Source organism: Carcharodon carcharias, chromosome 1, assembly GCF_017639515.1.
Source record: "Carcharodon carcharias isolate sCarCar2 chromosome 1, sCarCar2.pri, whole genome shotgun sequence".
Lineage (NCBI taxonomy): Eukaryota > Metazoa > Chordata > Chondrichthyes > Lamniformes > Lamnidae > Carcharodon > Carcharodon carcharias.
In genome coordinates, this window is record NC_054467.1 from 32107233 (window position 1) to 32123047 (window position 15815).

General features: G+C 40.5%; 1 protein-coding gene across 3 annotated transcripts in view; it reads right to left on the reverse strand.

The window, feature by feature from the left end:
- rnf150a (ring finger protein 150a) overlaps positions 1 to 15815 on the reverse strand; it is a 130331-nt gene that overhangs the window by 36197 nt on the left and 78319 nt on the right. For all 3 annotated transcript variants that reach the window (XM_041185134.1, XM_041185126.1, XM_041185119.1), the window contains exons 3-5: positions 14587 to 14658; positions 11949 to 12031; positions 3239 to 3335 (exon numbers count right to left, since the gene is read on the reverse strand). In XM_041185134.1, the coding sequence (XP_041041068.1) occupies positions 3239 to 3335; positions 11949 to 12031; positions 14587 to 14658 (252 nt within the window). The remainder of the gene's footprint in view (positions 1 to 3238; positions 3336 to 11948; positions 12032 to 14586; positions 14659 to 15815) is intronic.

The following is a 15815-nucleotide window of genomic DNA, read 5'->3' on the forward strand; positions in this document are numbered from 1 at the left end:
TATTATATGGCACTTTGTCAAATGCCTTTAGAGAAGTCCATATATAGAACATCAACATTAGTTGATTGAAGAACTCAATTAAGTTTGTCAGGCATGATTTGCCTCTTAACAAATGAGAGGTCACAAGTGAGAGGGACGACAAGGGTATGGAAATGAGGCAGAAGGACTATGATATAATTAAAGTAATTAGCATAGAAAGGGAGGAGGCTCTAAGTGGTCTGGCAGGCTCAAAAGTAGATAAATCTCTAGGCCCGGATGAAATGTATCCCAGGCTGTTGAATGAGGCAAGGGAGGAGATAGCAGGGGCACTGACAATAATTTTCAATACCTCTCTGGCCACTGGAGAGGTGCCAAAGGACTGGAGGACAGCTAATGTGGTACTGTTATTCAAGAAGGGAGGAAGGGATAAACCAGGGAATTACAGGCCAGTCAGTCTAACCTCAGTGGTGGGGAAACTATTGGAAACAATTCTGAAGGACAGAATTAATCTACACTTGGAGAGGCAGGAATTAATCAAGGACAGTCAGCATGGTTTTGTTAAGGGGAGGTCAAGTCTGACCAATTTGATTGAATTTTTTGGAGAGATGATCAGATGTGTAGATGAGGGCAATGCATTTGACATAGTCTACTTGGACTTCAGGAGGGCTTTTGATAAGGTCCCGTATGGGAGACTGATAATGAAGGTAAGAGCCCATGGGATCCAATTTGGCAAATTGGATCCAGAATTGGCTGAGTGGCAGGAAGCAGGTGGTGATGGCTGAGGGGTGTTTTTGTGACTGGATGCATGTATCCATTGGGGCTCCACAGGGATCAGTGTTGTGACCCTTGCTGTTTGTGGTATATATAAACGATTTAGACTTGCATATAGGAGGGTCAATCAGTAAGTTCGCAGATGACACGAAAGTTGGTGGGGTGATAAATAGTGAGGAGATTACAGATTACAGGAGGATATAGATGAGCTGGTCAGATGGGTTGATCAGTGGCAAATGAAATTTAATCTGAATAAGTGTGAGGGGATGCACTTGGGCAGGACAAACAAGGCACGGGAATACACGATGAATGTTAGGACCCTGGGAAGTACCGAGAATCAGAGGGACCTTGGTGTGCATGTCCACCGGTCCTTTAAGGTAGCGGGACAGGTAGATAAGGTGGTTAAGAAGGCATATGGGATACTTGCCTTTACTAGCCGAGGCATAGAACATAAGAACAGGGAGGTTATGCTGGAATTGTATAAAATGTTGGTTAGGCCACAGCTAGCGTATTGAGGGCAGTTCTGGAATCCACATTATAGGAAGGATGTGATTGCACTCGAAGAGTGCAAAGGAGATTTGCCAGGATGTTGCCTGGGCTGAAGAGTTTTAGTTATGAGGAGAGATAGGATAGACTGGGGTAATAGACTGGGCTTATTTTCCTTGGAGCAGAAGAGATTGAGGAGGGACATGATTGAGGTGTATAAAATTATGAGGGGCATAGATAGGGTAGACAGGAAGGAACTTTTCCCCTTGGTGGTGGGATCAATAACCAGAGTGCATAGATTTAAGTTAAGGGGCAGGAGGTTTAGGTGGGATGAGGGGAAGAATTTTTTCACCCAGAGGATGGTGGAACTCTCTGCCTGAAGGGTGATAGAGGCAGAAACCCTCATAACATTTAAGTAGTACATACAAGGCTATGGGCCTAGCACTGGAAAATGGGATTCGAATAGTTAGATAGTTGTTTGACCAGCACAGACACGATGGGCCAAAGGGCCTTTTTCTATGCTGTAGACCTCTATGACTCTAAATCTGAAAATCTGTCATTTATTAACTCGTATTCTTCCAAAAAGCAATTTATTTTGCCCTGGTTTGTGGTCTCTAGAATTTTCCCTCAACAGATGTTGGGTTGACAGGCCTATAGTTACTGGGTTTATCCCTCTCCCCTTTTTGAATACCAGTCCTGTCTTTGGCAGTTGCTCCCTAAATCCACCTCTGCACTTCTATCGCTACTCATAAAAGCTCCTGAAAACCCACCTCATTTGATCTAGCCATCAGTAACTTCAATGATCTCTTCCTTTCAAGTGCGGAAGCTATTTCCATTGCATTAATTTGTGAGATATCTTGTGAATTTATTTTTAAACGTTAAAGTACTATCAGCATGCAAATTTTACTTCTTGAATGAGGAAGAGTCACATTAATCAGCATTCAAAATGCCTGAAGTACTAAATGCCTCAGATTGGTGTAAATCTGTAAAATATCAGAATGAAAGATCTTAAGTTCTTGCATTCCAGCAACTAATGACGTATAAGCAAAGTAAAAATGATGTCTATTGCCTGCAGACCCAGAGCACAAAGGGAGAGTTTTGTTAAAAGCAGGCAAAGTATAGTCAATGACCCATCATCAGAACCTGACCTGAAATGTTAACTCTCCCCACTGATGCTCCCTGATCTGCTGAGCATTTCAAGTATTTTCTGTTTTTCATTTCAGATTTCCAACACCCGTTGTATTTTGCTATTGCCTTTCTTTCCAGTTTCCTTATTACTGAAGGCACAGGAGACCAATCTGCTCTGGAGTGACAGCATTCAATACTTAGTCCCTGCATGAGTACTGTCAAGACAGAGTACAAGGAACTAAATAAATCATTATGGTGTTTAGACAATCAGAGCTATCAAAAGAAATTGAGATTGGAAATTGCTAGTGCTTAGATAGGTATAAAGCCTGTGTTTCCCTCCAATATTGAAAACACAGAAAAGTAATGTGATGGATTGGACAGTGCAATTACAAATCTATTAAAAACTAGAAATCCTTGCTCTGTAAAAATAGCATTTATAAACCCAAATGATCAAAGATGTATTTGGAACAGTGCAGAATATGAGTACTTATTTTTTAGAATTTCAGAGATCCACACTACATGGTTTCTTGGTTTATTCACAACACTCTATTTAGTTGATATGTTAAAAAGAATGTTGAAACCCAGTAACAAAATACAAAATATTTTATGCATAAGAAATATTTGCAATTTTCAATTGGAGCCTTGCGCATTTTTAAGAAACCAGTTGCAATTCATTAAAATAGAAAATGTTTTAATTTTTGAACAAAATCTAAACAGGGAAACCAAAAGTTAATTGGTTCCAACAGCATGCCCATTTTGCAGCACCATTAAAATGGAGTTACTAATTATATTAAGACAAATACACAATTGTTTTATATAAATCCAGAACTGTACAATATCAGTGATTTAACTGATAACGTCTGTGCATCCCTACCGGAATTCCTAATGCTTTCAGAATATTCATTTTGCACATTGGACACGTGCGGTGATCTAGTAGCCATGGATCCACACACGTCTTATGGAAAAGGTGTCTGTAGCACACAATACACAAATTTAAATCAACCATCACATAATTTTAAGTGTCGGAATAAGTAAAAAAATAGCAACTATCACGCTCAGGTTAAAGACTGCGGACTGAAAGCTAATGACTTATACACATATTCAGAATAGCTAATTCACAACTAATAAATTCAGGGTGATCGCATCAACATTGTTGCTAATTTTCTACCTTAATTTGCTCTACTAGTAGTTTATTTGTCTTTGGTGAAATAGAACAAGATAACCTTCATTTTCATCATGGGTTATTTAGGAAGGACACCTGGGCAGGACTGGGACTGATGTCCTAGGGGGAACATTTGCTAGAGTGGTTGGGGAGGGCTTAAACTAAAATGGCAGGGGGATGGGAACCTATGCATGGAGTCAGAGGAAGGGGAACAAGAACAAAAGACAGAAAGGGGAATAAAGAAAAGTGATAGGCAGAGAAATCAAGGGCAAGAGTCAAACAGGGCCTCAGTGAAAAATAGTGGGAACAGGACAAGTAAATGTTAAAAAGACAAGCCTTAAGGCTTTGTGCCTTAACATGAGGAGCATTCGTAATAAAATGGATGAATTAAACGCGCAAATAGATGTAAACAGATATGATATAGTCAGGATTACGGAGACATGGCTGCAGGGTGACCAGGGATGGGAACTGAACATCCAGGGGTATTCAGTATTTAGGAAGGACAGACAAAAAGGGAAAGGTGGTGGAGTTGCCTTGCTGCTTAAAGAGGAAATTAATGCAATAGTGAGGAAAGATATTAGCACTGACGATCTGGAATCTGTATGGGTAGCGCTGAGAAACACTAAAGGGCAAAAACTGTTAGTGGAGGTTGTATATAGTCCCCCAAACTGTAGTGATGTTGTTGGGAATGGCATTAAACAGGAAATTAGAGATGCATGCTATAAAGCAACATCTGTAATTATGGGTGACTTTAATCTGCATATAGATTGGGCAAATCAAATTAGTAACAATACCGTAGAGGAGGAATTCCTGGACTGTTTATGGGACGTTTTTCTGGACCAACACGTTGAGGAACCAACAAGAGAACAGGCTATCCTAGACTGGGTATTGTGTAACAAGAAAGGAATAATTGGCAATCTAGTTGTGCAAGGCCCCTTGGGGATGAGCGACCATATGATTATAGAATTCTTCATCAAGATGGAGAGTGAAGTAGTTGATTCTGAGACTAGGATCCTGAATCTTAATAAAGAAAACTACGAAGAAATGAGGCATGAGTTGGCTATGATGGATTGGGAAACATTACTTAAAGGGATGATGGTGGATAGGCAATGGTAAACGTTCAAAGAGCGCATGGGTGAACTGCAACAATTGTTTATTCCTGTCTGGTGCAGAAGTAAAACAGGAAAGGTGGCCAAATCATGGCTTACAAGGGAAATTAAGAGATAGTATTAGATGCAAGGAAGAGGCATACAAACTGGCCAGAAAAAACAACAGAACGGAGGATTGGGAGCAGTTAGAATTCAGCAAAGGAGGACCAAGGGATTGATTAAGAAGGGAAAAATAGAATACGAGAATAAGCTTGCAGGGAACATAAAAACTGACTGTAAAAGTTTCTATTGGTATGTGAAGAGAAAAAGATTGGTGAAGACAAATGTAGGTCCCTTACAGACAGAAACAGGGGAATTTATAATGGGGAACAAAGAAATGGCTGGCCAACTAAATACATACTTTGGTTGTATCTTCACAAAGGAGGACACTAATAACATACCAGAAATGTTGGGGAACGCAGGATTCAGTGAGAGGGAGGAACTGGAGAAAATCAGTATTAGTAGGGAAAGAGTGTTGGGGAATTTGATGGGATTGAAGGCCGATAAATCCCCAGGGCCTGATAATCTACATCCTAGAGTACTTAAGGAAGTGGCCCTAGAAATAGTGGATGCATTGGTGGTCATCTTCCAAGATTCTACAGACTCTGGAACAGTTCCTACAAATTGGAGGGTGGCTAATTATTAAATTATTAAATTTATTTAACCATTATTTAAAAAGGGAGCTAGAGAGAAAACAGGGAGTTATAGACCAGTCAGCCTGACTTCGGCAGTGGGGAAAATTCTAGAGTCCATTATAAAAGATTTAATAGCTGAGCACGTGGAAAACAGTGGCAGAATCGGACAGAGTCAGCATGGATTTAAGAAGGGGAAATCATGCTTGACAAATCTACTGGAATTTTTCGAGGATGTAACTAGTAGAGTTGATGAGGGGGAGCCAGTGGATATGGTGTATTTGGGCTTTCAGAAGGCTTTCGACAAAGTCCCACAAAAGAGATTGGCATGTAAAATTAAAGCGCATGGGATTGGGGGTAGTATATTGAGATGGATAGAAAACTGGTTGGCAGACAGGAAACAAAGAGTAGGAATAAACGGGTCTTTTTCCGAATGGCAGGCAGTGACTGGTGGGGTACCGCAGGGATCGGTGCTGGGATCCCAGTTATTCATAATATATATTAATGATTTAGATGAGGAAGCTAAATATAATATCTCCAAATTTGCAGATGATACAAAACTGTGGGGCTGAGCTGTGAGGAAGATGCAGAGGTGCTTCACTGTGATTTGGACAAGCTGAGTGAGTGGGCAAATGCATGGCAGATGCAGTATAATGTGGATAAGTGTGAGGCTATCCACTTTGGTAGCAAAAACAGGAAGGCAGATTATCATCTGAATGGCTATAAATTGAGAGAGGGGAATGTGCAGCGAGGCCTGGGTGTCCTCGTACACTAGTCGCTGAAGGTAAGCATGCAGGTGCAGCAGGTGGTAAAGAAGGCAAATGGTATGTTGGCCTTCATAGTCAGAGGATTCAAGTACAGGAACAGGGATGTCTTGCTGCAATTCTACAGGGCCTTGGTGAGACCACACCTGGAATATTGTGTGCAGTTTTGGTCTCCTTATCTGAGGAAGGATGTTCTTGCTTTGGGGAGTGCAGCAAAGGTTTACCCAGCTGATTCCTGGGATGGCGGGACTGACATATGAGGAGAGATTGAGTCGGTTAGGATTATATTCGTTGGAATTCAGAAGAATGAAGGGGGATCTCATAGAAACCTGTAAAGTTCTAACAGGACTAGACAGGGTAGATGCAGGACGAATGTTCCCGATGGTGTGGAGTCCAGAACCAGGGGTCACAGTCTGAGTATATGGGATAGACCCATCTAGGACTGAGACGAGGAGAAATTTCTTCACCCAGAGAATGGTAAGCCTGTGGAATTCGTTACCAAAGTAGTTGAAGCCAAAACATTGTATGTTTTCAAGAAGGAGTTAGATATGGCTCTTGGGGCGAAAGGGATCAAAAGATATGTGGAGAAAGCGGGAGCAGGCTATTGAGTTGGATGATCAGCCATGATCATAATGAATGGCGGAGCAGGCTTGAAGGGCCAAATGGCCTGCTCCTAGTTTCTATGTTACTAGCTGAATGGTATTTCCATCAGTGACAATACATTTGCTTTATGGTGGTGGTGGTCAAAAAGACTTGCTAGTGGCATATACTTGAAATTTCTTTTCAGCCTTTACCACATCCCCCCTTAAGCATGGGGAAGAGGAATTACACTAATAGGCTGCACGAGGCTGAAACTCAGTATAAGCTTTCCTTTTGTTGCCTCAGCTGCCAAATATTAATAGAGACAACCAATTGGAAGGCAGCCTTAACTTTGCTCTTATTCATTTAATAAAGAAAAATCATCTGACCCCAAATAAACTGGTGTTAACGTGCAGACAACAGTTCTTAGGTTTGTCACAAAACAAAATTAGGGCAGTCCTTAAAATAACATTGAGGCAATTTTTCCCACTAAATCATGTTGCAAAAAGGAAGTTTGCATTTTGACACTTAGTAACTCCACTTAAAAGGGAAAATATAAGTTTTGTATTTGATCCTGGTTTCTACTATACCGTCACTGGTCAAATCAAATCGAGGAAAAATACAAATGTAGATCATGGCCCAGATCCTCCAGTCAGCACGCCTGCAAAGTTTTCTCCGACCAGACGACTTTCAACTATATCTTTCACTCCCAACTGAAGCACAAATGGATCAGCAAATCCATCCTGCCACTGACCATAGGAGAGGCAAGGAAGGGAGAGGCCACATCCCATTTTACAACTGTAGCTGCTGTAATCAGGTAGGTCATTGGTATGGGGCTGGACGCTGGGCTAAGGGGCCAGTGGGTAGGCAAGGTGGCAGTCATGTTCACTCCTGAGGTCCTGATGCCTGGTCCGGGGGTGGGGGTGCACTTGGGTCCACTCCAATTGGTTAGGAGGGGTGCGGGGGTTCTGCTCTGTGGAGGGTGGGGGACAGACATAGGTCTGATTGGGGAGTGGAGGGGGTTGCGATAATCAGGTCTGGTCTGGAGAGGGGGCAGTTGGCTCTGGTCTGGGGAAGGATAGTTAGCTCTGTTTGAGGCAGAAGGCTGGAGATAACCAGCTTTGGTTGTTGTTGAAGGTGGGGGTGGGGTTCTCTGATCAGTGGGATAGTAGTCAGGTCAGGTCAGGTCAGAGGATAGGGGATAGTAAGGTCAGGTCAGGGCTAGTCAGATCTGGTCAGTGAGGTAGTCAGATAAGGTCAGGAGGGTAGTCAGACGATTAGGACTGTCAGCTGTGATGCTCAGTTGAGCTACTCACCAAGTTAGATCAGTTATTAAATGGTGTAACATTTCCAGGGTAAATATGTGGGTAATTCCCACGTATCTTGCCAAAGTATCCGCCCCGAGCTCAGTGTCAGAGACTTTCACGGAGGGGCCTGGGCAGTGCAAACATGCCCACTGAAAGCTTAAACTTCCCGGGAAAATTCCACACGTGTGCGCATCAGGACTTCCACAGGGTCCTGATGTGCATCTTCCAATTTGTGTCCCATCTCTGACAATCTGCAGACTTGAAGATTTGGGCCTAAATTTGATGTACCTTTCCAACAGTTGTGAAGATGGATGTTCATTTTTTTTTGTATTTTGGGGAATATGGTGGTATTCTGTAAAGAAGGCTGTGAGAGTATGTGTGTAATTAAACTGAGGGAGGGTCAGTAAAGGCAGCTTGTCTGTGGTAGCAGAGAGTTGAAAGGTAAGGATGCTAAATGCATGCACTTGTAACGAGAGGCTACGGTGAACTTGAATGTACGAGTAAACAGGCTGTGTTTGAAATTTGCATTAAGTAGGAACTTGACTTTTCAGCTGTTAAATTTCAAAGGGAGTTAGGAAGAGGCTACGGTGAAGTTGAATGTACGAGTAAACAGATTGTTTTGAAATTTGCATTAAGATAAGTAGGAACTTGACTTCTCAGCTGTTAAGTTTCAAAGGGAGTTTAGAAGTGACAAAGAACTTTTGCAGCTTACAAAGGTTTCATAGGTAAACAAGGGAAGATTATTCAATTTTATGTACCCGAAAGTGGAGGCAATAGGAAGATATCAAAGACTTTTATATCTTGGAAAAATTGAGTTCAAAGAGGTGCTTAGAACAACGGAGTCTAAGATCAAAGGGGAAAAGGATATTTAAGGAAAGATGTTTAGTTGAGTTGTGTTGGCTATGTGGGGGAGATGTCCTAAGACCAGCTCTGTGCTGTGAAAAGTGGTGAATTTGAAGCAGACATCCAGTTTGAAGCCAGGAAGGTCTTTGTTTTCAGAAAGCAATCTGTTTTTGAACTTCCCTCGGTTCCACACCAGAGTGAAAGAGAGTGAGAAGTTTGTGTGGTATTCTTTACTAAAGTGACAGCAGTTTTTGCCTTGCATAATATTACTGGATTTTTTTGGTTAAAATCTATAAGGGAGCTGTTGCCAAGCAGTTTACTTGTGTGTTCTGACCAAGTGGGTTTTTTGGGGGAATGTTTTATAAGATTATTTAATTGTGTAATTTTAATCTTGTGCGCTTAAGTTTTTTTTCTTCTTGTTAATAAATCTTTAATTTTAAAATCCTAAAAGTGTTATTGGGATTCTATGCTTCTGGGATTAATAGTTATCCCCTCGTTTTCAACGTACAAAAACAAAGATTATGATCAGTAAAACAAGTTTCCCTCTGGGATTTGGCTTGCTCAGCAATTAACATCGGCTGCAGCCGTAACACAGCTTAATTTCTAGATGTGTGTTCTTGCATTTATCTGCTGGACACTCTTTTATATGAAAATTGTTAGTTTTCAGGGCCACAGCTTTTGTACTGTGTGTAATCTATTTCTGAGTCAGTTATCAGCTGAAATAAATTCCATACCTACATGATAAAATTTGCTAGCATCAGATAACACAGGCTGAAAACTCTATATTCAGTTTAGTGAAACTTTGACTTTTTAACAAAAAACACTTTGTTGCACTTTTCCTAGAGAACTCCAAACAAGCAAAACCATCTTCTTCCATCTGTTACACCACCAAAAGAAAATCTAAATGGCTTAAATAGGTTACAGTTCTGCTTAAAAGTAAAGCTGCATTAAGCAAAGCATTGGACAGGTGGTGGGTTGATGATTTAGTAGATGGGACACCCACAAGTATGGGTTCTCGGAGGTCCTGCCAAATTTAAAAGCGCAACCCAGTTTAAAATCTGAAACTTGGTTTCCTTGTCAGATTCAGGAGTTGACTGTCTGTTGGGCAGGTAGGCAGCCAAGAAGTGGAGCATAAGTAAATTGGCTATAGCTGGGGCAGGGTGGACATGAATTGAATATCTGAAGTGGAAAGATAAGTTAGTCATCGGAGGTTTGTGGTCTCTAGAATTTTCCCTCAATGGATGTTGGGTTGACTAGCCTGCCTGTAGTTACTGGGTTTATCCCTGCACCCATTCTGCCCCCCCCGACTCTTTTGAATATCGATCCTGTCTTTGGAAGTTGTTCCCTAAATCCGCCTCTGCACTTCTATCGTCACTTATAAAAACTCCTGAAAATTCATCTCATTTGCTCTAGCCTTCAGTAACTTCAATAAGCTCTTCCTTTCAAGTTCAGAAGCAATTTCAATTGTGTTAATTTGTAATATATCTTGTGAATTTATTTTCAAATGTTAAAGTACTGTCTGCATGCAATTGTACTTCTTAAACAAGGAAGAGTCACATTAACCATCATCCAAAATGCCTGAAGTACAAAACTTCAGGGAGGTGGGAGGGCATCATTTATCACATCTCCTTTAAGCCCAGGAGCTGGGTTGTGTGCTAACAATCCAAAGGTCAATAATGTTGACTAGCCACCCTCTCCCAATCCAGTTATTCCTGGGGAATAAAATCCTTCCCTATTGCTCTATACAATGGGGTTCTGGCTGATTTGTGATCTAACTTATTATACCCATCTTTGCCCCATATCTCATCCAGAGCAGACATACTATTAGAGGAAAGAAGAAAATTCAGAGGATATGTCAAATAATCTAGAATTGGGCAGCATAGGAAGGGACAAATAAAGCAATTATAATACCCAGACAAAAGTCTGGAATAATTAGTTAATTTTACATGTAAAACTAGAGTTACACATTTACAAAAAATTGATAACATTAAGTCCAATCCATTTATATTTTGTTTGAAAAATGTACTCTTTAAAAAAGGGATCTTGGCTCTGTGAAAAGTTTGGCATCAAAACTGCACATTACATGGAACCATCACACTAATGTGAAGTATTTCCAAAATGTGACAAATATACACAAAATGCTATTTCCAGGTGTTATGTTACTAGTTCCTAACAACTGCAGTGTTCAAAATAAGTGTGCCAGAGTAAACTATTCAATTTTTCATCTTTTTATTGTAGACTAAAATTGCCCTTACAAGAATTATAATTTGCCATCCTTTTCTTTCTCAGCCTGTATACAATGTAAAGTTATATGCCCACTCCAAAAGGAGGCACAAATTCAGCTTTTTTTTTAAATCTAGCTACTCCTTCAAATCAATTGGTGGACAGATTCCAAGTCCAGGCTCAGCAAACCATAACATATATAGACATCACCAAAATATGTGTTATAAAGAAACCCTAGGAATAAAACATCTGCAAGGCACCTGGAACAGCTGGGATATGTACTATAACTTTTATGGAACTAAGTGGAAAAAATGGATGATGTCCAGGTTAACATAATAAGAGTTCCACAATACAGGATGTATTGCCAAGTACTGAAAGATAGTAACTTGACAACTCAAATAGTCAGAAAAGACAAATGTAAAACTGGAAATTATCAATGAATTAGCTTAACATATGTAGTGAAGGAAATGCCCAAGAGTATTTTATGAAGTGATATCAATGTTCATCTAGTGTAGAGATGTTGTAAAATTTAGATCCCATGCATCTTCAAACAATAAAAAGTTCATGCATCATAAGCCTTCTGGAATTCTCTGAAACGAAAACAAAGTTAGTGAACGCCATCATTCAATGGGATAACTTGGGTGGGGTGGCAGTTATCAGAATTGGCTTGGGACGAGGATCAGAATCAGAAAAAGTCAGATATTATACCAGTGAAATTCTGAGGGAGCCGTTTTTGGTCTCCCAATGTTCACAAATGATATGGAATAGGGATTTTTTATGCAATCATTTTTGATGATGCTGATCTGTAGGCAGTTGAACGGTAACATAACTACAGTTTTTGCAAGTTGATATAAATCACAATATTTCATACTATCTCTTATGGGGGAAACAGTGCAAACAAAGCCTTACTTAATAAAACAACTTACCGGCATGGTAAAATTCGCACAACATCATTTGGCTTGTAGCCTTCAATACAAACAGCACAATTATCAAAGTCTGACTCAGTTTCCTGGGGGGGAAAAATATTATTAAAGGGATAAAATTAAAACTATGCACAGCCACATTGTTCTAAATAATCCATGCAGTGATTTACTAGGGCTTCGATTGTTAAAAATACAAATATAAAACACAATGCATTATAAGGGAACCTGAAATATAATTAGCAGCAAAGTTAAAATCTCAAACAGAGGTGGTTCATTTGAACCAAATCCTTTGGGCCTAACTGTAATTCTTACTGTGCCTTAGCCACATGAATGAATGAAGAAATTTGGGTCAGCAGATCACTGCCCCATAATACAAAGAGAAAGAGAAAAACAAAGCACTATCGGGTCCTCTTCTTGCCTGCTAAAACTGCTCATTATTCCAGAATCATCCTGAAATACAAAGATAATCCCCATATTTTTTTCATTACTGCAAACTGTTTTCATAAACACCCCCAAGGCCTCCTTCAAGGCCTCCATGTTACCTGATTTAGTCAACGCCTCTCTCCCTTCAGGTGCTGTCCATTTCTCCCTTAAATCTGCCATCACTCCTCTCCTCAAAAAGCTAACCTTGACCTCACATCCTGACAAACTACTGCCCCACCATCAACCTCCCTTTCCTCTCCAAAGTCCTTGAACATGCTGTTGTCTCCAAATCCATGCTCATCTTTCCCAGCGCTCCATGTTTGAATCCCTCCAATTAGGTTTCATCCCCTGCCACTGCACCAAAACGGTTCTTAAAAAAGTTTCAAATAACATCCTATGTGACTGTGCAAAGGTGAATGATTCCTCCTCAACCTATCTGTAGCCTTTGACACGGTTAGCCACACCATCCTCCTCCAACACATCTCCACTGCCAACCAGCTGGGTAGGATTGCCCTCACCTGGTTCAATTTTTATCTATTTAATCGTAACAAGAGAATTGCTTGCAATGGCTTTTCTTCCCACTTCCACACCATTACCCCTGATGTCCCCCAAGGATCTATCCTTGGTCCCTTCCTATTTCTCAATCATGTACTGCAAGGCACCATCATCTGAAAGCCATCATGTTAGTTTTCATGTGTATGCTGACAGCATCAAGCTCTACCTCACCACCACCTTTCACGACTCTTCCATTGTTGCTAAATCATCAGACTGCTTATCTGAAATGCAGTACTGGATGAGAAGTTTCCTCCAATTAAAGATTAGGAAGGCTGAAGCCATTGTCTTTGGACACTGCTCTAAACTCCGTTCCCTAGCTACAGACTTCATTCTTCTCTTTGGCAACTGTCTGAGATTAGACCAGACTGTTCACAACCTTAGTGTCATTTTTGACCTTGGAAAGAACTTCCAAATACATATTCCCATCATCAACAAGACTGTCTATTTCCACTTCCGTAACAGTGCCTGAATCCTCCCCGTTTCAGCTGAGACCTTCATTCATGCCTTTGTCACCTCTAGACTCGACTAATCCAACGCACTGTTGACTGGTCTCCCACAATCTACCTCTGTAAACTTGAGGTCATCCAAAACTCGTTGCTGGCATCCTTACTTGTACCAAGTCCTGTGCTTGCTGACCTACAATGGCTTCCAGTTAAGCAAAGCCTTGATTATAAAATTCTCATACTTGTTTTGAAATCCGTCTATGTTCCCACCCCTCCCTTTCTTGCCTCTAGCCACACAGCCCTTCCGAGATATGCGCTCATCTAATTCTGTCTTCTTGATTTTCACCAATTTTAATTGCTCCACCAATGATTGCAGTGCCTTCAGCTACCTGAGCCATAACCTCCTTAAACCTCTCCGACTCTCTGCCTCACTTTCTACTTTTAAAGTGCTCCTTAAAGCATACCTTGTTGACCAGGCATTTGGCCATTTGCCCTTTTGTGACTCAGCGTCTGACTATGCTTTGTAATGCTCCAATGAAATATCCTGGGGCATTTTATTACAGTAAAAGCACTATATAAATCTAAGTCATTGAAAAAAAATTGTAACTGAGACAGGGCACGCAACACAGAAGTAAATCTTTGGCTGGTTTTTCACAGTGCGGAAGAAAAACTGGCAGAGGAAACTCTAATGGCTTGTATTCCCATTACGCCTTGTTTCTAAGGTAAAGGAGAAATTGAAGTGGTATCAGCACTAGTGAGGATCTACTAGACCAGAAGAAACAGTATGCTACGGAAAAATATAGTTAAGGAGAATGCATTGAACAGGCTGCAACTTTCCCATTTTTCTTAAGTAAGCTAAATAGATTAGAGATGGTAGGTTACTGTTTGAAGAGTCAAAAAGAAAATCTGTCTTTTGTTCCTGGATTCTGTGCAGTCCAAAATCATACAGGTCATTGGGCTGGCAATGCTGATATAAGCTATGGAAAGAATAACGTGGAGAGATGCAGTGGGCTGTCATTACTTAAGGTATTTTTGTATATATTTGTTTGTGGGATGTGAGCATCACTGACAAGGCAAGTATTTATTTCCCATCCCTAAATGCCCTTGAAAAGATGGTGCTGGTTAATTCTGTAAGCAACGTCAGTTCTAATATGGGAAGCTCGTGTTTTCAAGCAGAAAAGCAAATGAAATTGAGAGGTCTAATTTAAAAAAAAGATTACCTTATCACCTTTCTTGATTGTTCTAATTTGAAGTTTACTAATCGCTTTTTTAGCGGCATCTCCAAGACGACGCTAGCAAAACAAAAATGTTTAATTCATTACAAGAACAGCAAGAGAACTTACATATCAAATAACCACTACTATGTACTGTGATTCAACATTCATAAAACTGGATGGGTAAATTTGTAAAATCAGTACAGTATATTGAAGCACAATGAACCCTGCAGCCTTTGCTTCCTCCTTCATCTTGCTCTCCACTGCCCTAACTCTGCTCCCTGGTATTTTTCTCCTTCTTTTGCCTCACAGTTAGGAGGCCATGGTTTTGGTTGCCTTGACCTATGCTCTGGAATTCCCTCCAAGAACCTATCTCCTTCTCCTCCTTTAACACCCTCCTAAAAAAAAGGGTTTTGGCCAAGCTTTTGATAACTCATAATACTTAATTCTTGGGCTCAACATTGCTTATTCCTTACATCTACATGAAGTATCTTGGGATCTTTACTGCATTAAAAACACTATAAAATGCAAAATATTGTTGTATTAATCTGTGGTTTGACTACATTTGGAATCAAATAACCTGGTTATTCAATTTAACTGAGGACAAGGACCACAGGGCTGTAATGTTATCTGTTTTTCACTTTAAGGAGTCCCAAGATTCCACATTAGGCCAGATGCAGCCTCTGATTCCTGGAAACGTAGCCATAATGTTCAGACAATTTAGTTTTGCTTCTTCCTTTATTTCATGCTTGCTAGTTTGCCATATTTGTGGCTGAAGATTTCCAGCGTTGCCACTATATTGGTGGATAAATTTTAAATCAGAACACCAAAATAGATTTATATCAGTAGCTTGAGATAAAGGCAAGTTTAGCGAGAACACAAGCTTAAACATCATGGTCTGGCTCAGCTGGTGGAAATCAGGCAGGCGTGTGCTTCCGTCCAGCCTGGAGATGGCCTCCTCAACTCCAGCTGTTATTTGGGCCCTGGGGATACTATCATATTGGAAACAGACTTCCTGGCTTCCACCAGAATGGAAATAACAGAAAATGTGCTGCATGAGTGGAGCTAGAGGGAGGTAAACGCATGGAAATTTTTTTTTTAAATTTCAAAATGTTACTTTTCCTTGGTTCAAACTTCTTAGCTGTTCTATAGCAAGAATGTTTACAGTACTGCCATGCACAGTCCTCCCCTTCTGTATTTGGCCTGGTGTGACCTTTTGATGACAATAGAACATT